General features: G+C 43.6%; 1 protein-coding gene across 3 annotated transcripts; it reads right to left on the reverse strand.

Moving 5' to 3' along the window:
* Positions 1-25,471, reverse strand: LOC135558750 (zinc finger CCHC domain-containing protein 2-like). 3 transcript variants are annotated; one of them, XM_064992839.1, is made up of 13 exons: positions 24,491-25,471; positions 22,028-22,133; positions 21,399-21,466; positions 17,313-17,384; positions 9,146-9,246; positions 6,289-6,374; positions 5,525-5,608; positions 5,217-5,271; positions 5,008-5,131; positions 4,655-4,805; positions 4,421-4,543; positions 2,919-4,199; positions 1-2,512 (listed from the first exon to the last, which is right to left on the reverse strand). In XM_064992839.1, the coding sequence occupies exons 1-13, from the start codon at positions 25,280-25,282 to the stop codon at positions 2,454-2,456; spliced, it is 3,102 nt and encodes a 1,033-aa protein (XP_064848911.1). In that variant the 5' UTR covers positions 25,283-25,471; the 3' UTR covers positions 1-2,453. The 3 variants fall into 3 exon arrangements, with proteins under 3 accessions (XP_064848911.1, XP_064848910.1, XP_064848909.1); XM_064992838.1 differs by having other exon boundaries at positions 4,655-4,802; positions 21,399-21,469; XM_064992837.1 differs by having other exon boundaries at positions 2-2,512; positions 21,399-21,469.
* Between the last annotated feature and the right edge of the window lie 46 nt (positions 25,472-25,517).

Consider the following 25,517-nt stretch of genomic DNA (forward strand, 5'->3'; position numbering starts at 1 on the left):
TATGTTTGCTTAATTTTGCACAGGAAGGAACTATTCTATAATTCCATATTTCAGTTGCTACATTAACATTTAATCAAGAGATTAATTGCACCAGAGGTAACACTACCTCAACCTACAGCACTGCATCTTTAACAACATAAAAGTTCAACAAATACATCAAACAGGCTTGATAGTTCATGTTTTTTCTCTTTCAATTTTAATTGCAAACATGAAAATAAAGATATGAATCAAAATAAAATCAACAACGAGGCCTCTTAAATCCAATACAAAACGTTTAAAACTTTAAAAAACTGATTCTGAAAAGTTGCTTACAGATAAGTTCCAATTTCTAAAACGTTCCACTTTACCTGTGTGCCAATTTCTGATAGCTTACACATTGCGTGCATGTGTGTTGGTATGCTGGAAAACACAAAACCATCCACCTCAACAGCAGACAGTGAAAGAGAAAGGTGGGTTTCAATGTCACAAACAGGCGATTGTCTTTAACAACAGTGAGTGTTTTACCTTTTTTTCTAATACAGAAGTTCTCATCTGAGTACAGTAAGTGTGTGTAGTTAGCCTCTTACAGATGTGCACAAATATACACCTACATGCATAATACAATCTCATTGCTGCATGAGAAAGGAGGAATAGGGCACATAAAGTTCTGGCAACAAAGAGCTTGACACAAGCCTACACAAACGGGCAGGAGCCAAACGTTCAACATCTTCAACAGGTACAGTACATGCATGGCGGTAGGATAAGGGACAGTGATTCTGTCGCCCAATCTAAAGATCGACCACTAGCCCCTAACCTTTGCACTTGTGCAGATCAGAAAGGATTGTATAGATGAGAGCAATATGGTAGGAATTCCAGCAATCTTATCAGAAGGCAAGCTCAAGTGAAGATTTTACCATTGATTACATCTATCCAATTCTTTCAGATCTACTGAAATGCTGAGGGGTTGACTTTGGATCGACCCAAGTGCCTAGGGGGTAGGGATGGGGGGGTTGATTTGGGACTCAGTAAATCACCTACTAGAGGAGAGGCTTAGGGGATACATTAACCACAAGAGTCCTCTCATTGCCTGAGAGCATTTGGGACATGACCCACAAAGAACCAAACATAGATATACACACACACACGCGCACAGACCTGCAAGGATTAGTGCGATTTTGCCCCCAGGAGACAGTTACAAACAAAACAGCAGCATTAAAGGGTTATAACGTTACTTCAGGATTTTGGCAATGAGGCTCTTTATCTACTTCCCCAGTGAGACGAACTCCTGGATACCATGTTAAGAGGTGGTTTCATGAGCCAATGCTAACTAACCAATGACTGGAAGTCTAGCATGCTAGCAGATACCGTAGACTTCTAGTCATTGCTCTAACGCTAGTAAGCAATTGCACTAGCGCTAGTAAGCAGCTTCCTTCAAACTGTACGCAGAGACATAAACATGGTATCCACAAATTAATCTGACTCTGGGGAAGTAGATTGCCAAAAATCCCGAAGTATCCCTTTAACATCATAAATGACAGACATGATTAACTTAATACATGCTTCACATTAAATCAAGTGGCAACAAATGACAATGAAACGTTCCTTTTTCGCACAAAGTTATTCCTTAAATGGAATACCGTTTGCTTGTAAAACAAATTAAATACAGGGTATTTATGGTACATTCAGAATATTCTGTCAAAAAAACAAATTACATAAATATTTTATCTCATAAACCATACATCTTTCCTCCACTTAATGACAATCCAAAAAATAAAAATAAATGTGAAGTTTTTGAATATTCACCTCCCCATTGTTTATCATTCACACATTGTGTTATTTCAAATGGATACAAAAAAAAATGCAATGAACTGGTAGGCTGCTAGCTTCTAGCTGCTGTTTAACTGTATTTTTCTTTTGAACACCTATGCGATATTACAACCCTCTCCATCTTTTCTCTGTGAGGCACTAAGGCACTGTACTACTCACTACCTTCCCTCCCATTACAAGTGCTAGCGTATACAAGAACTGACAGGGAGAACAGAGACTTGAAGTGATGACATGCTTTAGTTGATATAGGCTACTTAGCCCAACATATAACGACTTGAACCAAAGGCAGATTCTGGAAGAATTTAAATGTTCCAAAAAGACCCACATTAAAATCAGACGAGAACAATCTTTCTCTCCAAATCTATCAATCCTTATTGAATGCAAGTTTACCACCACACCATTTAAATATGTGGTTTTCTTTCTTTAAAAGTTAGAGACTAGTCTTGTGTGCAAAATTACCACCCTCTGAAAAGTCTGGATTCTATTCTTTGCTGAGAAACTAGTTAGGATATTTGCGCGGATTCTCAAACTCCTAAAGGACATTTGGAAGGTATTACAAATTAGTGAAAAACTCAACCCTTTGGATTTCTGGAATCTTTACTGTAGTGAGATAAACAAAGCATTGTCTTGGTCCTCTCTCTGTCATGTCAGTCAGTTTTGTCTGCTTCAAAGGAGTGGGGGGCTGCATACTTCAGCCGAAAGCCACCTGAAACACACACACACACACACACACACACACACACACAGGAGTGCGTCAGTGTCGCGTGCCACACTAGCCAACAAGTAACCTAAAGAAACGTGATGTGCATAGTCTTTATGCTAGCCTTCCAGATTCAGTGTCCTATCAAAAGATGATTTAATACTTGGTTGGGTGTTTAATAGAGCTCTTTAGCGCATTCAGACAATCCAGGATTTGCTACAGAGAGCGTCAGACATAAAAATGGTGGACAGTGCAAAACATGGTGGGGACAAAAAAAAGTTACAAAAGAAAGCTCTGCCTTCCTATACAACATTTGATTTTGCTGAAACAAAAGAGGAATCCTTCTTTTCTCTGCTCTATCAATATGAGAGACTTCACCTCCTCTCTCTGCCACTAGCCTGGCCAGTATTACCTTGCTGCCCGGCATCCATTGAGGGCTGCTTGCAGTCCTGGGCATAGTGCCCGCTGAGCCCACAGTTATAGCAGGAGACGTTGGCACTACTCTTCTTCATGCCCGTACCCAGTCCCACCGAGGAGAACACAGGTGTGTAGAAACGGTTGAAGGAAGCAGCTGCCATCTGCTGCAGGGTGTATCCAGCCTGGGTGGCCAGCAAGTGGTCTGAGTGGGAGGTATGGAGCAGGGGTCCACTGACGTATTGTGTTGGCGTGGCTGTGTGAGGAGGGGCATAGAAGGGTAGCTGTGTGGTGCCGTTGCTCTGGTGTTGGACCTGACTGCGGTGGCTGGGATATCCAGTGCTGCACATGGATGGGAGGTGGAAGAGAGGGAGGTGAGCGGCGCTGAAGACCTGGCGCCCCAGCTGGGGAGGGAAGTAGAAGTTGGGGTTGGGGGAGTGGCTACTACCACAGCTGCCACGGCAACCACAGGTGCTGCAGCTCATCTGCTGTTGCTGTGGAGGTTGGGTCTGCTGCTGGGGTTGCAGCTTTTGCTGGGCCTGCACTGCTGCCTCCCCCGAGCTGCTGCAAGAAGAGGTGCCGTCTCCCTGGGCCGTGCTGTGGGTGAGCGTCAGGGCTTGGCTGGACACGGGGCCGGGGGTGTGAGTGGGGACGGCTGGGAGCAGAGTGGCCTGAACCTGACTGATGGCAACTGGGGTCACAGTTGCCCCGGAGGAGGGTGTCACGTAGTTAGGGGTGGGTAGGCTGGTGGGTACAGCCAGGGCTTGAGGCCTGGTGTTAGGGTCAGGGAGAGAGGCTGCTAGAGGTAGGGTGGCAGTGGAGGCTAAGTCAGTGGTGATGTATGTTTGCTGCAGGGGGGACATGTGGGAGGTCAGGGGGATGACACTGATTGCACCCATGGGGTGACTGCTGGAGCCTGGGGTGGCTGGCTGTGAGTTCAGGGGTGCAGACACAGACACATGCCTCTGTCTCTCAGGGTCTCCCAGGGAAGCTTGGCTTGGGATGGACTCCTGAGGAACCATGGGGGTGGTCCCAGTCAGTGCCCCCTCTGCTGGTGAACCGTCCCCCAGCTGTGAAGTGACAAAGACCATAACGTCAGGCATGGTGGACCCATTCTGAACCGTCAGTGGTAGAGGATGTACACGTCGGGGACTGTCAGTGTAGGATGGCTCTTCCTTGTGGGGTACAGGGACCATAGGGTGTACAGTAGCCACAACTTTCCCCCTGCTGTGACCACTCGCCCTCTTCTGCTGGACAGAAGAGTAACTCTCAGTAGTGTCTGGGAGAGAGAGAAGCGATCATTAAAGACATCTTGAGGTTCAACAGAACTATTTCACATTAGAGCTAAAGACAGATATCATGGGCCGGTTTCCAGACCCAGATAAAGCTTTGTCTTGGACTAAATGGAGACTCCACTGAAAGTGCTCTTTAGTCCAGGATTAATCTGGCCCCGGAAAATCTGCCCCATTTGTTCCCCACAGGGGTAGAGGGGCCACTCACCTCTCTCTTCCTCCATGTCTTCAAGGTCCTCACTCTCCAGACTCTCACGGGCCTCATCCTGGGGGCTGGAGGGGGTACTGGAGCTCTCAGAACACATGTCTCCATACCTGTCCTGGATGGGCTCTACAGGGGTGGAGGAATGCACTTAGAAAACCACCAATCACAAACATGCATGTTGTTAAAATGTTAACCATTAAATTGGGGTGGGGGGTATTGCCAGGCATGGTTACTTACTCTCACTGACACCCTGTCTAGTCACGTTTGTTGCAGGCGGTCTGATGATGCCATTGGGGATGTAGGCTTTGGCCCCCTCACTTTTCCTAACTTCATCAGGTCTTCTTCTACTCTTTAGTTCTGGAGTAAAAGCCCATTTCTCATCTACCTTCTGAAGAGAGAGCAGAGCATTTAACACACTAAACAGTTGTAAATTATCATGATCTAATCAAACCAAAAAGGTCAAAAATACAAAAGATATGCTTTTAGTGTTAGGGCAGATGCCAGTCAGCGTTACACAGCAGAATATTGACAGTCCTGCTGTTTCTACCAGTTTCTCTAGTGGCCAGGTCAGGGAGAGATGTGTGACTGACCTGATGTGGGTCTGGCCAATAGGACATAACGTCTGCTTTTCTCCTCCCCTTCACCACTCCGTTGTGCTCTAAGTGGACAGCAGGCCTCTGGCTCTCACTCTGGCTGCTCTTTGTCATCAGTATGCTGTAAAGAGAAGGAAAGGATCCTCTTAGTACAACCCATCAGCCACAAGGTCACATGTCTTGGACTGAACAGATAGAGCTCTTACCTCTGGCCTAAGCTGCTGCACTCAGTCTGATGCCCAAGGTGGTGAGACTCTAAGTCTGGGTGAGGGAGAGCAGAATGATGATCGTGAAAGAGAGAAAAGTACGAGTGAACATCAACTATCGATCAATTGAATTCAACTGGACTTATATCACATAGGGTGACAGGCAACAAATATCTGTCTGTATGAAATAGCCATTTCCACACACTGTCAGATCAACCCCACAAAGAACGACAGACAGGCAGAGTAAATAGTTTATATGAGACAGCGATAATAGAAACTACACAGCGCACACACACACACACACACACCTTCGTCCTGACTGGATGGCTCTGTGCAGTCTTCTTTAAAGTTCTCGGCTGCCTTGCAGGTCTTTCCCAGAGTTAGTGTATTATCTGGGTAGAAAAGACCAGATGGTGAGATATTAGGGAATGGCCGGCAAGATCCTACCAGCCTACCTAACATTACAGCTTTGCTGGTCTTGAGGCAGTGGAAGTGTGTTAATATTAAACGCCTTACATTTGCAGCCTAGACATCAAAAATACATTCCTGGTTTATGAATTTATGTGGTCAATTTGATGCAGCTGTGTGAAAGCAATGAGCAACGGATTCCCTTGAATGGTCAGAGGTTTAAGGAAACTTTCCCAAATAATAATTAGTCAATTGATAATGGCTCTGGGTTTAATGTGGTGAAACAGCCACCTGGTCCCGCTGCTATGCTGAGAGCTGTTCACTGTGAAGCTGGGTTTATTTCTCTAAGCTGGCCACCAAGCAGTATGCGTGTTATTTCTGGAGGATTTACCGGTCCTCTGGGAGCACTATTGAAACTGGGCTCAGGACGTTACTTTCAAAGGCCATAAAAATGTTTTTTAAAAAGTGGAGTTAAGTTGACTGAGAAGTTGTTTATTGGTACGATTAGTCACATGGACCGACCACATCAATCCACATACAAAATCATTCTAGAAGATAAAGGGGTAATTGTGGTCTGTGTTCCAAGGTATTCCTAACCAATCAGGTGGATGGTTTGTGTAGACATGCATTCATGTACACGTCAGCGGAGTGGGTGATATCTCACCTCCCTGGAGGCTGAGGCAGGGGACAAGGAACCGGCAGACCTCTCCTCTCTGTCTGAAGGCTGTTGGGGCTGACAGAAGCATGTCCCTGTCACAGTGGAGAGAGAAGAAAGGGAGTTAAAGATGAAAAATTACACAGAGGGAGAGAGAATGTGACTTGGAAATTATAATTTAATGTGTCCTCCATCTCCTGTTCTATGCTAGAATATCTAATTAGAGTTCGACCGATTAGGATTTTTCAACGCCGATACCGATTAGTGGAGGTCCAAAAAAAGCAGATACCAATTGAATCGGCCAATTGTTTTTATTTATTTATTTGTAATAATGACAATTACAACAATACTGAATGAACACTTATTTTAACTTAATATAATACATCAATCAAATCAATTTAGCCTCAAATAAATAGTCAAACATGTTCAATTTGGTTTAAATAATGCAAAAACAAAGTGTTGGAGAAGAAATTAAAAGTGCAATATGTGCCATGTAAAAAAGCTAATGTTTAAGATCCTTGCTCAGAACATGAGAACATATGAAAGCTGGTGGTTCCTTTTAACATGTCTTCAATATTCCCAGGTAAGAAGTTTTAGGTTGAGGTTATTATAGGAATTATAGGACTATTTCATATACCTTTGACTATTGGATGTTCTTATAGGCACTTTAGTATTTCCAGTGTAACAGTATAGCTTCCGTCCCTCTCCTTGCCCCTACCTGGGCTCGAACCAGGAACACATCGACAACAGCCACCCTCGAAGCATCAGTACCCATCGCTCCACAAAAGCAGCATTACCCATGCAGAGCAAGGGGAACAACTACTCCAAGTCTCCGAGCGAGTGACGTTTGAAACGCTATTAGCGCGCACCCCGCTATCTAGCTAGCCATTTCACATCGGTTACACCAGCCTAATCTCGGGAGTTGATAGGCTTGAAGTCATAAACAGTGCAAGGCTTGAAGCATTGCGAAGAGCTGCTGGCAAATGCAGTAAAGTGCTGTTTGAATGAATGCTTATGAGCCTGCTGCTGCCTACCACCACTCAGTCAGACTGCTCTATCAAATATCAAATCATAGACTTAATTATAATATAATAACACACAGAAATACGAGCCTTGGGTCATTAATATGGTCAAATCCAGAAACTATCATTTCGAAAATAAAACGTTTATTCCGTATTTTATCTAACATGCTGACCAGACCGGCCACGTCACGTGCTCGAGCGTCACAAAATACGTTTAGAAATCCATGTTATTCAATATGAACTAGCAATATGAAGGCTTTATGAACTAAATATGCAGGTTTAAAAATATATACTTGTGTATTGATTTTAAGAAAGGCATTGATGTTTATGGTAAGGTATACAATGGTGCAACGACAGTGCTTTTTTCGCGAATGCGCTTGTTAAATCACCCGTTTGGCGAAGTAGGCTATGATTCAATGATAAATGAACAGGCACCGCATCGATTATATGCAACGCAGGACAAGCTAGATAAACTAGTAATATCATCAACCATGTGTAGTTAACTAGTGATTATGTTAAGATTGATTGTTTTTTATAAGATACGTGTAATGCTAGCTAGCACCTTACCTTGGCTCCTTGCTACACTCGCATAACAGGTAGTCAGCCTACCATGCAGTCTCCTCGTGGAGTGCAATGTAATCGGCCATGATCAGTGTCCAAACATGCCGATTACCGATTGTTATGAAAACTTGAAATCGGTCCTAATTAATTGGCCATTCCGATTAATCGGTCGACCTCTATATCTAATAGCAAGATACAGTATGTGGACTGTGTAAGAGATCAAAGTGCTGGTGTCACCTTGGATGGTAGTGAAAAAGAGAAGGGGAAAAAGTGATCCCCATCCATATCTGCAATGGAGAAACCACGTCTCACCAAGTTACGGTCTGCCATTCATGGTTTTAGGGACTGACTGTCTGACTGACAACATTTTTGCCTGTTTCTACAAATTATGTCTGGAACTCTGTTCAGAGGTGTTAAGTACTCTCGGGCGTGTCAATGCCTTCAGACAGTGTTTCCCAACTCCAGTCCCCAAGACCCCAACAGTACTCATTTTTAGTGTAGCCCTGGGCAAGCACACCTGATTCAACTTGTCAACTAATCATTAAGCCCTAATTGAGTTGAATGAGCTGTTTGTCCCGGGCTACAACAAACATTTGTTCTGTTGGGAGTACTGGGAAATTGGAGTTGGGAAACACTGCCTTAAGGAATGGCTAGTAATGGTAATGACATCACAATTGACCTAGATATCAAAGCCTGGGTTCTGACACATGTAAAGCCTCGAGGTTATTCACCATAACCATAACTGACAACACTGGAGCTTATGGCAGTGTTGGTGACAATAACTAGAGGGTAGTCTACTCTAATCTCCACAATATGAAAAGTTGAGGTTTGTGAATAAAACACAGCTAAAGTAGAGGTTTGGACTAGTAGACAGTTTTAGCCATCTCATACAGCAATGTTATTTTATGTCACAGAAGCAAGTCATAGAAGATAAATAGATTTTTTATTTTACCTTTATTTAACTAGGCAAGTCAGTTAAGAACAAATTCTTATTTTCAATGACGGCCTAGGAACAGTGGGTTAACTGCCTGTCCAGGGGCAGAACGACAGATTTGTACCTGGTCAGCTTGAGGGTTTGAACTTGCAACCTTCCGGTTACTAGTCCAATACTCTAACCACTAGGCTACTCTGAATATCAAGGGGAAAAAAAGAACAGCTGGAGTGTAAAACACCAAAAAAGTGTGAACTTCAAGAAATCAATTTATTTGACTGACAATATGAAAACCCTTTAGATGTCACATCATTCTGCGTGCTGCAACAAACAGAGTAAGAGGTAGACTCACTGTAGCATCCTCTCCAGGTCCCTGGGTTCATACTGGTCTCTCTGGGCCAGTAACCTCACTAGTCCCTTCTCAAAGGGCTCAGCAGACCTCTCACATGGAAGCTGAAATGCAGGGAATCGTATGAGGGGTTATCATAGACATACAGTGCCGTCAAAGTATTCAGACCCCTAGACTTTTTCCACATTTTGTTACGTTTCAGCCTAATTCTAAAATGGGTTCGTTTCCCCCCCCCCCAATCAATCAACACAAAATATCCCACAATGACAAAGAATAAAACATGACCAAATGTATAAAAATAAAATACAACGGAAATATCACATTTACATAAGTATTCAGACCTTTTACTTTGTTGAAGCACCCCAATCTGATGTCCTGAGCAGGTTTTCATCAAGGATCTCTGTACTTTGCTCTGTTCATCTTTCCCTCGATCCTGACTAGTCCCTGCCACTGAAAAACATCCCCACAGCATGATACTGCCACCACCATGCTTCACCGTAGGGATTGTGCCAGGTTTCCTCCAGACCTCCAGACGTGACGCTTGGCATTCAGGCCAAAGAGTTCAATCTTGGTTTCATCAGACCAGACAATCTTGTTTCTCATGGTTTGAGTCTTTAGACGCCTTTTGGCAAACTCAAAGCGTGTTGTCATGTGCCTTTTACTGAAGAGTGGCTTCGTTCTGGCCACTCCTCCATAAAGGCCTGATTGGTGGAGTACTGCAGAGATGGTTGTCCTTCTGGATTCTTGGTCACCTCCCTGACCAAAGCCCTTCTCACCCAATTGCTCAGTTTGGCCGGGCGGCCAGCTCTAGGAGTCTTGGTGGTTCCAAACTTCCATTTAAGAATGATGGAGACCACTGTGTTTTTCGGGACCTTCAATACTGCAGAAATGTTATGGTACCCTTCCCCAGATTTGTGCCTTGACACAATCCTGTCTCTGAGCTCTACTCACAATTTCTTGGACCTCATTTCTTGATCTTTTTGCTCTGACAACAGTGGGACCTTATATAGACAGGTGTGGTCCTTTCCAAATCATATCCATATCAATTAAATTTAGCATAGGTGGTCTCCAATCACAATGATCAATGGAAACAGGATGCACCGGAGCTCAACTTCGAGTCTCATAGCAAAGGGTCTAAATACTTACACAAATAAGCTGTTTTAAAAATGTTTTAATACATTTGCAAAAAATGTCTAACAACCTGTTTTCGCTTTGTCATTAAGGAGTATTCTGTGGAGATTGCTGAGGATTTTTTTAATTTAATACATTTTTGAATAAGGCTGTAACGTAACAAAATGTTGAAAAAGTCAAAGGGTCTGAATACTGTCCGAAGGCAATGTACATACAGTACATTCATAAAGTTTATATATAACATTTAGGGGTATAACAAAATAGAAAGATGTAGAATACATTTGAATATACAGTACCAGTCAAACGTTTGGACACACCTACTCATTCCAAGGTTTTTCTTTATTTTTTACAATTGTCTACATTGTAGAATAATAGTGAAGACATTACAAATATGAAATAACACACATGGAATAATGTAGTAACCAAAAACATGTTAATCAATATATATTTTATATTTGAGATTCTTCAAAGTAGCCACCCTTTGCCTTGATGACAGCTTTGCACTCTGGGCATTCTCTCAACCAGCTTCATGAGGTAGTCAAGCTGGAATGCTTTTCCAACCGTTTTAAAGGAGTTCCCACATATGCTGAACACTTGTTGGCTGCTTGTCCTTCACTCTGCGGTCCAACTCATCTCAAACCATCTCTTTTGGGTTGAGGTCCTGTGATTGTGGAGGCCAGGTCATCTGATGCAGCACTACATCACTATCCTTCTTGTTCAAATAGCCCTTACACAGTCTGGAGGTGTGCTTTTGGTTCAAATCAAATCTTATTTGTTACATGTGCTGAATACAACACCGTACAGTGAAATTCATGCTTACAAGCCCTTAACCAACAATGCAGTTAAGGAGAATACCTAAATAATAAATAAAAGTTACAAATAATTAGAGAGCAGCAGTAAAATAACAATAGAGAGGCTATATACAGGGGGTACCGGTACAAAGTCAATGTGCGGGGGGCACCGGTTAGTCAAAAGTAATTGAGGTAATATGTACATGTAAACTCAGCAAAAAAAGAAGCGTCCCCTTTTCAGGACACTGTCTTTCAAAGATATTTCATAAAAATCCAAATAACTTCACAGATCTTCATTGTAAAGGGTTTAAACACTGTGTCACATGCTTGTTCAATGAACCATAAACAATTAATGAACATGCACCTGTGGAGCGGCTTACAGATGATAGGCAATTAAGGTCACAGTTATGAAAACTTAGGACACTAGAGGCCTTTCTATTGACTCTGAAAAACACCAAAAGAAAGATGCCCAGGGTCCCTGCTCATCTGCGTGAACACGGAACCCAAACATCGTGCATAAATGTATTTTGTCCCCCTACACCAAACGCGATCACAACACGCAGGTTAAAATATCAAAACAAACTCTGAACCAATTACATTAATTTGGGGACAGGTCGAAAAGCATTAAACATGTATGGCAATTATGCTAGTTAGCTTGCACTTGCTAGTTAATTTGTCCTATTTAGCTAGCTTGCTGTTGCTAGCTAATTTGTCCTGGGATATAAACATTGAGTTGTTATTTTACCTGAAATGCACAAGGTCCTCTACTCAGACAATTAATCCACACATAAAACGGCCAACTGAATCGTTTCTCGTCATCTCTCCTCCTTCCAGGCTTTTCCATCTTTGACCTTATATGGTAATTGGCAGGGTAGCCTAGTCGTTAGAGCGTTGGACTAGTAACCGAAAGGTTGCAAGTTCGAATCCCCAAGCTGACAAGGTACAAATCTGCCCTGAACAGGCAGCTAACCCACTGTTCCTAGGCCGTCATTGAAAATAAGAATTTGTTCTTAACTGACTTTCCTAGTAAAATAAAGGTAAAATAAAAAGACTGTCCTCAATAGGCAGAGAGAGGCTTGACTGGGGGCTGGTAGGCCTGTTGTAAGGTAGGTCCTCACCAGACATCACCGGCAACAACGTCGCCTATGGTTACAAACAAAGTCGCTAGACCAGACAGGACTTGCAAAAAGTGCTCTTCACTGACGAGTCGCGGTTTTGTCTCACCAGGGGTGATGGTTGGATTTGTGTTAATTGTCAAAGGAATCTGCATTACACCGAGGCCTGTACTCTGGAGCGGGATCGATTTGGAGGTGGAGGGTCCGTCATGGTCTGGGGCGCTGTGTCACAGCATCATCGGACTGAGCTTGTTGTCATTGCAGGGAAGACATCCTCCTCCCTCATATGGTATCCTTCCTGCAGGCTCATCCTGACATGACCCTCCAGCATAACAATGCTACCAGCCATACTGCTCGTTCTGTGCGTGATTTCCTGCAAGACGGGAATGTCAGTGTTCTGCCTTGGCCAGCAAAGAGCCCGGATCTCAATCCAATTGAGCACATCTGGGACCTGTTGGATCGGAGGGTGAGGGATAGGGCCAGTCGCCCCAGAAATGTCTGGGAAGCTGCAGGTGCCTTGGTGGAAGAGTGGGGTAACATCTCACAGCAAGAACTGGCAAATCTGGTGCAGTCCATGAGGAAGAGATGCACTGCAGAACTTAACGCAGCTGGTGGCCACACGAGATACTGTCTGTTACCTTTGATTTTGACCCCCCCCCCCTTTGTTCAGGGACACATTATTCAATTTCTGTTAGTCACATGTCTGTGGAACGTGTTCAGTTTACGTCTCAGTTGTTGAATCTAGTTATGTTCATACAAATATTTACACATGTTAAGTTTGCTGAAAATAAACACAGTTGACAGTGAAAGGACATTTCTTTTCTTGCTGAGTTTAGGTAGAGTTAAAGTGACTATGCATAGATAATTAACAGTGGCAGCAGTGTGAAAGAGGGGGTGCAAATAGTATGGGTAGCCATTTATTAGATGTTCATCCCGGGGTCTTATGGCTGTTTAGAAGCCTCTTGGACCTATACTTGGTGCTCTGGTACCACTTGCTGTGCCATAGCAGAGAGAACAGTCTATGACTAGGGTGGATGGAGTATGACCATTTTTAGGGCCTTCCTCTGATACCACCTGGTATAGAGGTCCTGGATGGCAGGAAGCTTGGCCCCAGTGATGTACGGGGCCGTACGCACTACGCTCTGTAGTGCCATGCGGTTGGAGGCCGAGCAGTTGCCATACCAGGCAGTGATGAAACCAGTCAGGATGCTCATATGGTGCACAGCTGTAGAACCTTTTGAGGATCTGAGGTCCCATGCCAAATATTTTCAGTCTCCTGAGGGGGAATAGCTTTTGTTGTGCCCTCTTAAAGACTGGCTTGGTGTGCTTGGACCATATTAGTTTGTTGGTGATGTGGACACCAAGGAACTTGACGCTCTCAACCTGCTCCACTACAGCCCCGTCGATGAGAATGGGGCATGCTTGGTCCTCCTTTTCCTATACTCCACAATCATCTCCTTTTTCTTGATCACGTTGAGGGAGAGGTTGTTGTCCTGGCACCACAACCCTATAGGCTGTCTCGTCATTGTCGTTGATCAGGCCTACCACTGTTGTGTCATCGGCAAACTTAATGATAGTGTTGGAGTGGTGCCTGGCCATGCAGTCATGAGTGAACAGGAGGGGACTGAGCACGCACACCTGAGGGGCCCCCGTGTTGAGGATCAGTGTGGTGGATGTGTTGTTACCTACCCTTACCACCTGTGTGCGGCCGTCAGGAAGTCCAGGATCCAGTTGCAGAGGGAGGCGTTCAGTCCCAGGGTCCTTAGATTAGTGATGAGCTTTGAAGGCACTATAGTGCCTTCTGGGATAATGGTGTTTTTTTTTTTTATTTCACCTTTATTTAATCAGGTAAGCTAGTTGAGAGCAAGTTCTCATTTGCAACTGCGACCTGGCTAAGATAAAGCTTAGCAGTTCGACACATACAACACAGAGTTACACATGGGAATGGGAAATAAATACAGTATGGGAATGAGGTAGATCGATGGGCTGTATACAGATGGGCTATGAACAGGTGCAGTGATCTGTGAGCTGCTCTGACAGCTGGTTCTTAAAGCTAGTGAGGGAGATGGGAATCTCCAGCTTCAGTGATTTTTGCAGTTCGTTCCAGTCAGTGGCAGCAGAGAACTGGAAGGAAAGGCAACCAAAGGAAGAATTGGCTTTGGGGGTGACCAGTGAGATATACCTGCTGGAGCGTGTGCTACGAGTGGGTGCTGCTATGGTGACCAGCTAGCTGAGATAGGGTGTGGCTTTACCTAGCAGAGACTTGAAGATAACCTGTAGCCAGTGGGTTTGGTGACGAGTATGAAGCGAGGGCCAGCCAACGAGAGCGTACAGGTCGCAGTGGTGGGTAGTATATGGGGTTTTGGTGACAAAATGGATGGCACTGTGATAGACTACATCCAGTTTGCTGAGTAGAGTGTTGGGAGGCTATTTTATAGATGACATCGCCAAAGTCAAGGATCGGTAGGATGGTCAGTTTTATGAGGGTATGTTTGGCAGCATGAATGAAGGAAGCTTTGTTGCGAAATAGGAAGCCGATTCTAGATAAAAATTTTGATTGGAGAGGCTTAATGTGAGTCTGGAAGGAGATTTTACAGTCTAGCCAGACACCTAGGTATTTGTAGTTATCCACGTATTCTAAGTCAGAGCCGTCCAGAGTAGTGATGCTGGATGGGCGGGCAATAAATCGGTTGAATAGCATGCATTTAGTTTTATTTGCGTTTAAGAGCAGTTGGAGGCCATGGAAGGAGAGTTGTATGGCATTGACGCTCGTCTGGAGGTTAGTTAACACAGTGTCCAAAGAAGGGCCAGAAGTATACAGAATGGTGCCATCAGCGTAGAGGTGGATTAGAGAATCACCAGCAGCAAGAGCGACATCATTGATGTATACAGAGAAGAGAGTCGCCCCGAGAACTGAACCCTGTGGCACCACCATAGAGACTGCCAGAATTCCCGGACAACAGGCCCTCCGATTTGACACACTGAGATCTATCAGAGAAGTAGTTGGTGAACCAGGCGAGGCAATCATTTGAGAAACCAAGGCTGTTGAGTCTGCCAATAAGAATGTGGTGATTGACAAGAGTCGAAAGCCTTGGCCAGGTCGATGAATACAGCTGCACAGTAATGTCTCTTATCGATGGTGGTTGTGAGTCATGACCAGCCTTTCAAAGCACTTCATGGCTACAGATGTGAGTGCTACGGGTCGGTAGTAATTTAAGCAGGTTACCTTAGTGTTCTTGGGCACAGGGGCTATGGTGGTCTGCTTGAAACATGTTGGTATTACAGACTCCGACAGGGAGAGTTTGAAAATGTCAGTGAAGACACTTGCCAGTTCGTCAGCGCATGCTAAGAGTACACATCCTGGTAATCCATCTGGCTCTGCGGCCTTGTGAATGTTGACCTGTTTAAAGGTTATCTATGGAGAGCGTGATCACACAGTCATCCGGAACAGCTGATTCTCTCATGCATGTTTCAGTGTTACTTGCTTCAAAGTGAGCATAGAAGTTATTTAGCTCGTCTGGTAGGCTCGTGTCACTGGGCAGCTCGCGGCTGTGTCTAATAGTTTGCAAGCCCTCCCACATCCGACGAGCGTCAGAGCCGGTGTCGTATGATTTGATCTTAGTCCTGTATTGACGCATTGCCTGTTTGTTGGAGGGCATAGCGAGATTTCTTATAAACTTCTGGGTTAGAGTCCCGCTCCTTAAAGCAGCAGCTCTACCAATTAGCTCAGTGAGGATGTTGCCTGTAATCGATGGCTTCTGGTTGGAATATGTACATACAGTCACTTTGTGGACGACGTCATCGATGCACTTATTGATGAAGACAGTAACTGATGTGGTGTACTCAATGCCATCGGAAGAATCCCGGGAACATGTTCCAGCCTGTGTTAGCAAAACAGTCCTGTAGTTTAGCATCTGCTTCATCTGACCACTTTTTTATTGACCGAGTCACTGGTGCTTCCTGCTTTCGTTTTTGCTTGTAAGCAGGAATCAGAAGGATATAATTATGGTCAGATTTGCCAAATGGAGGGCGATCGAGAGCTTTGTACACATCTCTGTGTGTGGAGGAAAGGTGGTCTTGAGTTTTTCTCCCCTCTGGTTGCACATTTAACATGCTGGTAGAAGTTATTGTCATTAAAAAAACAAATGATAGTGGGACTATGCGCAAACCAGATGGCATATTGCTGAAAAATGCTGTGGTAGCCATGCTGGTTGTGTGCCTTGAATTCTAAATAAATCACTGACAAGTGTCACCAGAAAAGCACCCCCACACCTCCCTAATTCACGGTGGGAACAACACATGCGGAGATCATCCGTTCACCTACACAAAGATACAGCGGTTGAAACCAAAAATGACACATTTGGACTCATCAGACCGAAGGACATATTTCCACCAGTCTAATGTCCATTGCTCGTGTTTCTTGGCCCAAGCAAGTCTCCTTCTTATTGGCGTCCTTTAGTTTAGTTTCTTTGCAGCAATTCGGCCATGAAGGCCTGATTCACGCAGTCTCTTCTGAACAGTTGATGTTGAGAAAAAAAAGGGTGGCTACTTTGAAGAATCTCAAATATAAAACATACATTTACTTTTTTGGTTACTACATGATTCCATATGTGTTATTTCATTGTGTTGATGTCTTCACTATTATTCTACAATGAAGAAAATAGTAAAAATAAAGAAAAACCCTGGAATTAGTAGGTGTGTCCAAACTTTTGACTGGTACTGTATGTTACAATATTAGTATTAGCATGCACATAGAGCATTGAGTGACTAGAAAGCACATGCATACATTTGGAAAGTAAACACTACATCTGGGTTGGCAGATGGCTGTGGAGCTAACTAATTAAACAGAAGTTAATCCACAAAAATCAAAGCCCTAATAGCACTAAAATGAATATGATCTGATGGCATACGAAAAGATCTATACAGGAATCCAAAATACCTCCTGGTCTGTGGAGCAACAATATACTGTGTGCGAAGTGTGCAGACCGCTCATCTATTTATCCGTGAGACAACATCCACATATCATCAGACCTCTTACACAGACGGCAGATAGTGTGACTATTTCACCAGACATTAAATCCAGTATCTTCTAGGCCTATAATCTATTGATGGGGATATGCTTTTCTCTCATACCTTGGACAGGAAGTCGTACAGCTCATGGTGAGTCTTGGTCACTGTGCTCCACGTTGAGTCAGACCACTGGACCTGGAAGAGGGGAGGAAGACAGCATCATTAATCAGTATGCTTTACCAAACACACATCATATACATTGCTTAGACAGCATGTCATTCCCCTGAAATATGCAGATGAAACAAAGTATGGTATTATTTGATACTTGGCAGTCAACCACTTTACTACATTCTGGGATCTGGACGACTCCACATTCCATTTGGTGATGTAGTTTAGTATTTAGATCGTCCGATGTGTCCTCATAAGTCACTTTTAATTAAACACACACAGACAAGGTGACGTCAGCTCCACTCTAAACTCCTGCTCACAATGTTTGAGGTATTTGATTTTGTAGCGGGTCATTGCATACCTTAGTTATGGAAGTAAATAAGGATCTTGGAAAGAGCTAGGTTGGAATTTCTCCGTACATGTTTTGAGCAGGAAAACATAACAAGCTCCCTTACGTACCCTGATAGTCATTGCCTTGAAAGGATGTTTTCCCATTGGGAAGAAGAACAAAAACTCACACTGAACTACTCTTGACAAGTTTGCAAACCAATAGAGGGCCTTTGATAATTTACACTAAGATTGAGTTAGTGTACTAAGAAAAAAAACTGATGTTAAACATTTCAACCATCTTGTATCAACAGCATCAATACTTATCTATACCTGCTCTGAAGGGAGTGGTGCCATACTGGAGTGTTGTCATACTGTCCTTTCAAAACATTACCCCGCTGGCCCTAAATATTCACAAATCTGAATATTTAGAAAACATACCAAGAGGTGCTTTCTGTTGCCTCTCAAAGCAGACTAAATAATGAATGGTGACAGATTGAGTAGTAGGTTTTAGTCTCAGCCGCTCACCTCACTCAGATGGTTAGAGTAAACTGATGTTCTCTGCTTTGGAGGCCAAGAGAATAGGAAGGATTTTACTGGGCTCTGATTTGATTCAGTTAGGCTACCAGCCGCAATTATTTATTATTTTATTTGTTCATTGTAGTTGCATGTATATGTAGCCTAACATTTCAGAAACAATTGTTGACTGAGAGACTTTTAAGCTATAGCGCTCAATCACAGACAAGCACATACTTTTTCTTGTTTTTTCTTTCTGATGCTTATACCGTGTGTGGAAGGCTATATGAAAATATTCTACTCTGTAAATAGTACATTTTTTGAATGTGACATTCCATCATCACTGGGACCAATAATCTGCTCCGCGGGGGGATCTGAACACAACAAGCTCTTTCACAGCCTGGCAGTCTACTCTACTCTGTCCATCACAGAGTTAACCTGTGGAGTCTGGTAGTTGGTGGTCCCCTACTGAACACCAATGAGTCCCAAATGTCTCCCTATTCCCTTTCTAGTGGACTACTTTTGACCAGGGCCCAGCTTTGGTTAAAAGTAGTGTACAACACAGGGAATAGGGTACCATTTGGGAAACAGTTCTTCGCCTTGATCCCTGACAAAGGTGAATGAAAAGGTACTCATCAACTTGAAGTGGGATATAAAACAATCTGTTGCTCTTTGAATACAATGTACATTTCTCTAATATGTTTATACCCAAATAAATTCAATTTAACTCCCAAACTGTTTCTTTCAACACTTGAGCTGCTTCCAACGTTGACTAGTGTAAATTCCTCAGACACTGAAGGGACTGATAGGGAGAGTTGTTTTGGCTTTAGCAGCCAGGCTAGGCTCCTTATAAACATCTGAAAAATAATGTCTGATTTGTAGGCCCAGTTCAAGCTGGACACAGGAAGTAGTGGTTTGTCTAGTATGTCTGCCCTTCACAAAAAGGAGAGACAAAAGGAAAACAGTGAGCATTGAAAACTAATGATTAATGAGTGTTTTAAACCCCAAGTCCTCTCTGATCAGGGTGACAAGATAATCAACATTTTTGTTATTTAGTTTAGAACAGATAAAGGAGCCAAGGATGTAATTCCCATCACCTTAGTGTAAAAGTGAATAACGCTGAATTAATGTGAAACAATTCAGCAAGTAATATGCTAGGCCTACTTCTCAAAGCATTGTTTTACACTGAACTCAGCACAGGCCTACCCTAGTATTACAGGCTACTCTTAGTTGTGTTGTGTATAGCCTAGAGTAGACAGAGTGAAATTCCTCCTGTGCTGAAGATGATGGATGTTCTCCCCTATTTAACTCACTAACACCCTCTTTCATATACCATGCCCAGCGGAACAGATGGCACAGCCCAGCAAGCCACTTTCTCTTTCGTGTGTGTGTGTGTGTGTGTGTGTGTGTGTGGGTTGGTTCTTCTATCCTTGTGGGGACCTAAAATCCTTAAGTCCCCACAAGGTTAGTAAAACAATAAATTCTCCCTCGTGGGAACATTTTCCACATCCCCATATGGACAAAGGCTATTTTAAGCTTAGGGGTTAGGTTTAGGGTTACAATTAAGGTTAGAACTAGGGTAAGGGGTTAGTGGTTAGGTGTAGGGTTACGGGTTAAGGTTAGGGAAAATAGGATTTTTAATGGAAATTAACTTTAGGTCCCCACGAGGAAAGAAGAACAAAATGTGTGTGTGTGTGTGTGTGTGTGTGTGTGTGTGTGTGTGCGCGTCAGTTTCCAGCCCTGGCTAGCAGCAACATTTTATCACTGTCCACCTCCACATTTCAGCCAAGAGGGTTTCCACTGCCAGTTGATTCCTTACACAGTCTGTACAGCGCCTCTTAACTTAGGCTACATTGGTGCATCATTTTCAAGTAGGCTATAAGACAGCAGGGTTCAATAACAGATAAACCCTTCTCCAGCACCAAAAAAGCCTGGAGAGCAGGTTTCAGAAACCTGTTGGACCAAACACAATCCTCTCACTGAGATATCTCCCTTAGACCAAGGGAATTCTAGCTTGGTCAAGCACCGCTGAACTCATGTTTCATTATACTTAATACGAGGTTGGTTTCACAAGGCAAAGGGAAATCCCCTTAAAAGATCCAGAGGCAACACTGAGCCTCTGCCTAGGTATAACCTGTTAGGCTAACCAAAGACTTCATTCTGCCCAGCCACACAGATGATAAGGATGGGAATTGGGTCAAGGCCAGGATGGCCATTCCTTCCATTCACGAGTGTCACACACACCTCCACGCAGTCACACACTGTCAGTACCACCGTCTCTGTAGAGCAGACTATGCAGAAACAGGTAAGGTTAGAAGTCTCCTCAATGAAGCTCATCTTGTTATCCATATAATTTTGATCCAATTTTAACTGTTAAGTGACCAACACAACACTCATTATCGTTAGCATGTGTTGGCAGTATGTTCTAGGTACTTAGCTAAGTAGCCTTCATGGTTTTGGGCAATTTCAGTAGATCACAGATAAGGACAGCAATTAGTCAGAAATACGTCTATTCTATTACTACTTCAGCTATCTGAGCAAAAGCATCAGCAACATTGTGGTGAGGACATCATCTCATGATCTCAGTGTTATGGAATCTTGGAGCTTCCCTCAAGTCTTTCAACCCTCTAGTCTAAATGGAAGGCTTTCCGTTTTTTTAACAGGCTGATATGATGCCGCCGCAAGCTTGTAAAAACAGTCACGGCAGATGTTATGGGGTCGCGAACGATCAAGGACATATTTCCACCAGATTGTGTTCTCTTGCAAAGGAGGGCAGCATGTGAATAGCAGGGAGCAATCCTTCCTGCTGTCCTATTTAACCTGGCTCTCTCAGTCTTGCTCTCCTCCTCCCCCTCACAGACTCCTCAGCACAGTGCTGTTTGTCACAATGCCTGGCTGATGCCTGGCCATAGAGGACGGACTGTTGAGTCAGGGCCAGGCAAAGTCTTAGATCTCTGCCTGTCCAGATGTTGTAAGAGAACATTGCATGATTTACAGAAGAAAAATACAAAATATTGCATGGACAATCTGAAGCTCAGGATAAACCTTTTTTTTTTTGGTGACATAATTTGAATGTGAGGAAGCGCAAACCAATCTGGTGGTCAACGATATATAGGCCTAATAAAAATAAGTATACCTACACACTACAGGGATATGCTTCAAAAATCATGAAAAATTTGAGTCCAAACATGATCATACCTCAATACTGTATTCCCTGTTTCCTTGGTTCCAAAATATCTTCTTTAGCTCAATCTTGTCAATGTGAACTGCTACAGGAAGAAAGAAGTCCAGGGTTATTCTTTTGAGAAATTAATTGCTGTTCACCCAAATGTAATTTTGATTAACACAGAATACATTGAACACTGTTAAAAGAATGGCATTGCTCTCCTTACCCAGAGTCAGAAGAACTCATGGGACACCATTTATATGTCTCTGCATGCATACTGAAGGAAGTTAGCAGTAGTTTCACAAGCATTGCTACTGTACCTGTAGACTTCCAGTCATTGCGCTAACACTAGTTAGCATTGGCTTGGGAAACTACCGCAAACCTCTTTCATAGTACACGAAGAGAAATAAAAATGATATCAACGAGTTCATCTGCCTCTGTGCAAGTAGAACATGGGCATCAATACAAGAATCTCACAGTATCAGTTAAACTACAGATAATTGGAATATATCCTGTCTATTGAGCCATATTTTACCATTTGTTTGGGTCTCTTGTTTTTACCTCAAACGTACTAGGCTAAAATACATCTTGCTTGAACACTCCTCTCAACATGTGAATGAGAGACCTCAGAGGATGCAATAACAAACAGGATTGAGACTACCTTCTCTCTGAGATAAGGTCCTGTTCGGGAGCTGCTTGGGAATAGAGCAGGCCGACTGACCCATGTCAGTGCTCCTGAGGCTGAGGTCCTCCTTTCGAAGTGTATGCTGCAACCAAGAAAGTGAAGTGATTGGTGCTTTTGTAAAAAAAAAAAAAAAAAAAAAAAATGCACGTTCTCCCCCAATAATAGTCCTACTAAACAAATTCCCCCTTACAACACTTAACTGGAACCAAAACTAATTTCCTCCTCTCCACATGCTTTGAAAACTAACTTTTTTCTCCTTTTTCAGTTTAATTTATATTCATAAGTCAGCTCCGTTTTGATTAGAAATATCACCTATCCGCAGGAAAGTGTAGGGTAACTGTCTTAACGAGACATAATTATGCCGAGAGCCAGTCAAGAGGGCATGACAGAGTGCCCCTATAAGAGAGCAGTCAGTCAGACGTGTGAGTGTCTGGTCCACTCACACAGACAGCATCGTGAAGAAGGCGCAGCAGCGCCTCTTCAACCTCAGGAGGCTGAAGAAATTCGGCTTGTCATCAAAAACACTCACAAACTTCTACAGATGCACAATCGAGAGCATCCTGGCGGGCTGTATCATCGCCTGGTACGGCAACTGCTCCGCCCACAACCGTAAGGCTCTCCAGAGGGTAGTGAGGTCTGCACAACGTATCACCGGGGGCAAACTACCTGCCCTCCAGGACACCTACACCACCCGATGTTACAGGAAGGCCATAAAGATCATTAAGGACAACACCCACCCGAGCCACTGCCTGTTCACCCCGCTATCATCCAGAAGGCGAGGTCAGTACAGATGCATCAAAGCTGGGACTGAGAGACTGAAAAACAACTTCTATCTCAAGGCCATCAGACTGTTAAACAGCAACCACTAACATTGAGTGGCTGCTGCCAACACACTGACTCAACTCCAGCCACTTCAATAATGGGAATTGATAGGAAAGGATGTAAAATATATCACTATCCACTTTAAACAATGCTACCTAATATAATGTTTACATACCCTACATTATTCATCTCATATGTATACGTATATACTGTACTCTATCATCTACTGCATCCTTATGTAATACATGTATTACTAGCCACTTTAACTATGCCACTTTGTTTACATACTCATCTCATATGTATATACTGTACTCGATACCATCTACTGTATCTTGCCTATGCTGCTCTGCACCATCACTCATTCATATCTCTATGTACATATTCTTTATCCCCTTATACACAGTGTAAGATATTAGTTTTGGAATTGTTAGTTAGATTACTTGTTGGTTATTACTGCATTGTCGGAACTGGAAGCACAAGCATTTCGCTACACTCGCATTAACATCTGCTAACCATGTGTATGTGACAAATAACATTTGATTTGATTTGAGAGGGGGTTTGTCTCATTCAAACTCCTGGCTTTTTCATTGGATGCCAGAGAGAAAGAGGGGTAGAGAGAGAGAGAAAGAGAGAGAGAGAAAGAGGGGGAGAGAGAAAGTGAGAGAGAGAAAGAGGGGGAGAGAAAAAGAGAGAGGGGGAGAGAAAAAGGTTTCTCCAACACAATGCAAAGTAAGATCACAATGCAACCATTCACAATAATGCTGGGTGTTCCCATTCATAATAGCTAGCTACTGTGGAGAAGATGACAGAAGACACAGTAGCCGTGGCCAGCATGTCTGCTGAAACCAGATAAGCTCTCTCTCTCTCTCCCTCTCTCCCTCTCTTCCTCCTCCTGATTGAAAAAGTGATCTTTATTCTATGGCACCTGTCATTTTGTGACAGCACAATGAACTCGGCTTGTAGTCATATGGCCATGCACTCAAGACTGTTCTTGGAAATGAAACTGCTTTAAGCAATACTTGGTATGAAAGGGTTGAACCACTTTCCTCTCTTTTTAGGCTCCACAAGTCTATTCACATCAGTGCATGCTACGATTATTACGGTATATCCCTACAACAATTATTTGGTCCCACTTCACTAGAAATAAAGTGCTACATTAGGTCATCTGAACTCAAATCTGATTCCATATAGATTTTGTATTAAAAAAGTAATCTGTTCATTCCTATGATCTAGGTGGCCAGTAACATTTTAGAAAAACAGGTTATACTTGTTTAAGTAGTACCTACCTAATGAATTATTGTCAAAGTAAAAGTCAGGTAAAAGTCTTACTGGGGAACGCCCCCTGTGGACTTGTCAACATCATATGTACCAGGGCCCCCCAAGGGGGTGGGTGCATTTCAATAGTCAACAGTAGCAAAGCCTTTGCTGGCTTTCTTCTCGTTTCCACACCTGCACTGATCTAACCGCACAGGATAATACATGTGATGGAAGCCTTTCACCTGTTCAGTTCAATCAGGTCAGTGACAATAAGAAGTGAGGTAATGAGTTGAGCTAAGGAGAGGAGGCCCCTTTAGATTCACTCTCGAGACGCACTTAAGCTGTCAATGTGATGCTTACCTGGACGCTCGGGCGGTTGTGGCAATACCTTCTCTCCTCTATGGCCCGTTCCACATTGTCCAACTGGTGCCTGGCAGTATCCCTCTGGTGAAAAGAGAACGCCGGGTGCAGCGAGGCCATGGTGAAAAGCAGCGCCAAGTGCTCCAGGGAACCCGACTCTGCCTCCAGTGGAGGCCCACTGTGATGCTCCAATCTCCCGGACTTCATTCCACCATCGCGAGGGGAATGTTGATCAGGTACATTCTGAGCGCTCCCACGTGGAGATACTGGAACGCCATGATAAGTATTCAAGAACAGCGCTGGATCCATATGGTTCAAAGCACGATAAAGTGTGCCCGCGCATTCTCTGTTTTCAGATCTCAAAAGTGACAGGCAGACAAGTAGTTTGGAACGAACGACAGGGTCGGCAACGTCCATAAGGAGGCCCAAGTCAGTTTGACTGTTCGCCCTTATCTCAAAGTCTCGGAAGACGTGGAAATCTTTCCGTGCAAGGTCCTCAAGGCAGGATCCGAAAAAGCGAAGCTCAAGTGGTTGACACATATGAAGTATTCCGTACATAAATTCTATCCGCTTTGCTGGGTTGAGGTGCAAGCCGAACCACTCAAACACCGTCTCCTTGTCAATTTGCGACAGGCGACACGATTCCCTCGTTGAATCCTTGAACCGGTGGCTCACACCACGGTACGGAATCGAATCAATAGTGAGACTGTTGTAATCGGTATTTTCCTGCTCGTCTTCGACGGTATGGTATTCTTCCTCCGCCGTTCGCATGGGCAGTTTAATTTTCAGCATGATCAACTCTGACAGGACTTGTTAGCAATTATCAATTCATTCAAATGTATCGGAGCATTACATACTCGCTCCGTTCGCATCTGTACACTGCCGCGGAGTTGTATTTATGTGATATTAGAAGGAATTTCAATAGTGAGATTATGTATAGCTGGCTCAGTATCTCATTTCATATAATGACTGTACCACTCGAAAATCCCATAGTTGACTCCTCCCATCTTTCATCAAACTGCTGGGT

This window comes from Oncorhynchus masou, chromosome 17, assembly GCF_036934945.1.
Source record: "Oncorhynchus masou masou isolate Uvic2021 chromosome 17, UVic_Omas_1.1, whole genome shotgun sequence".
Lineage (NCBI taxonomy): Eukaryota > Metazoa > Chordata > Actinopteri > Salmoniformes > Salmonidae > Oncorhynchus > Oncorhynchus masou.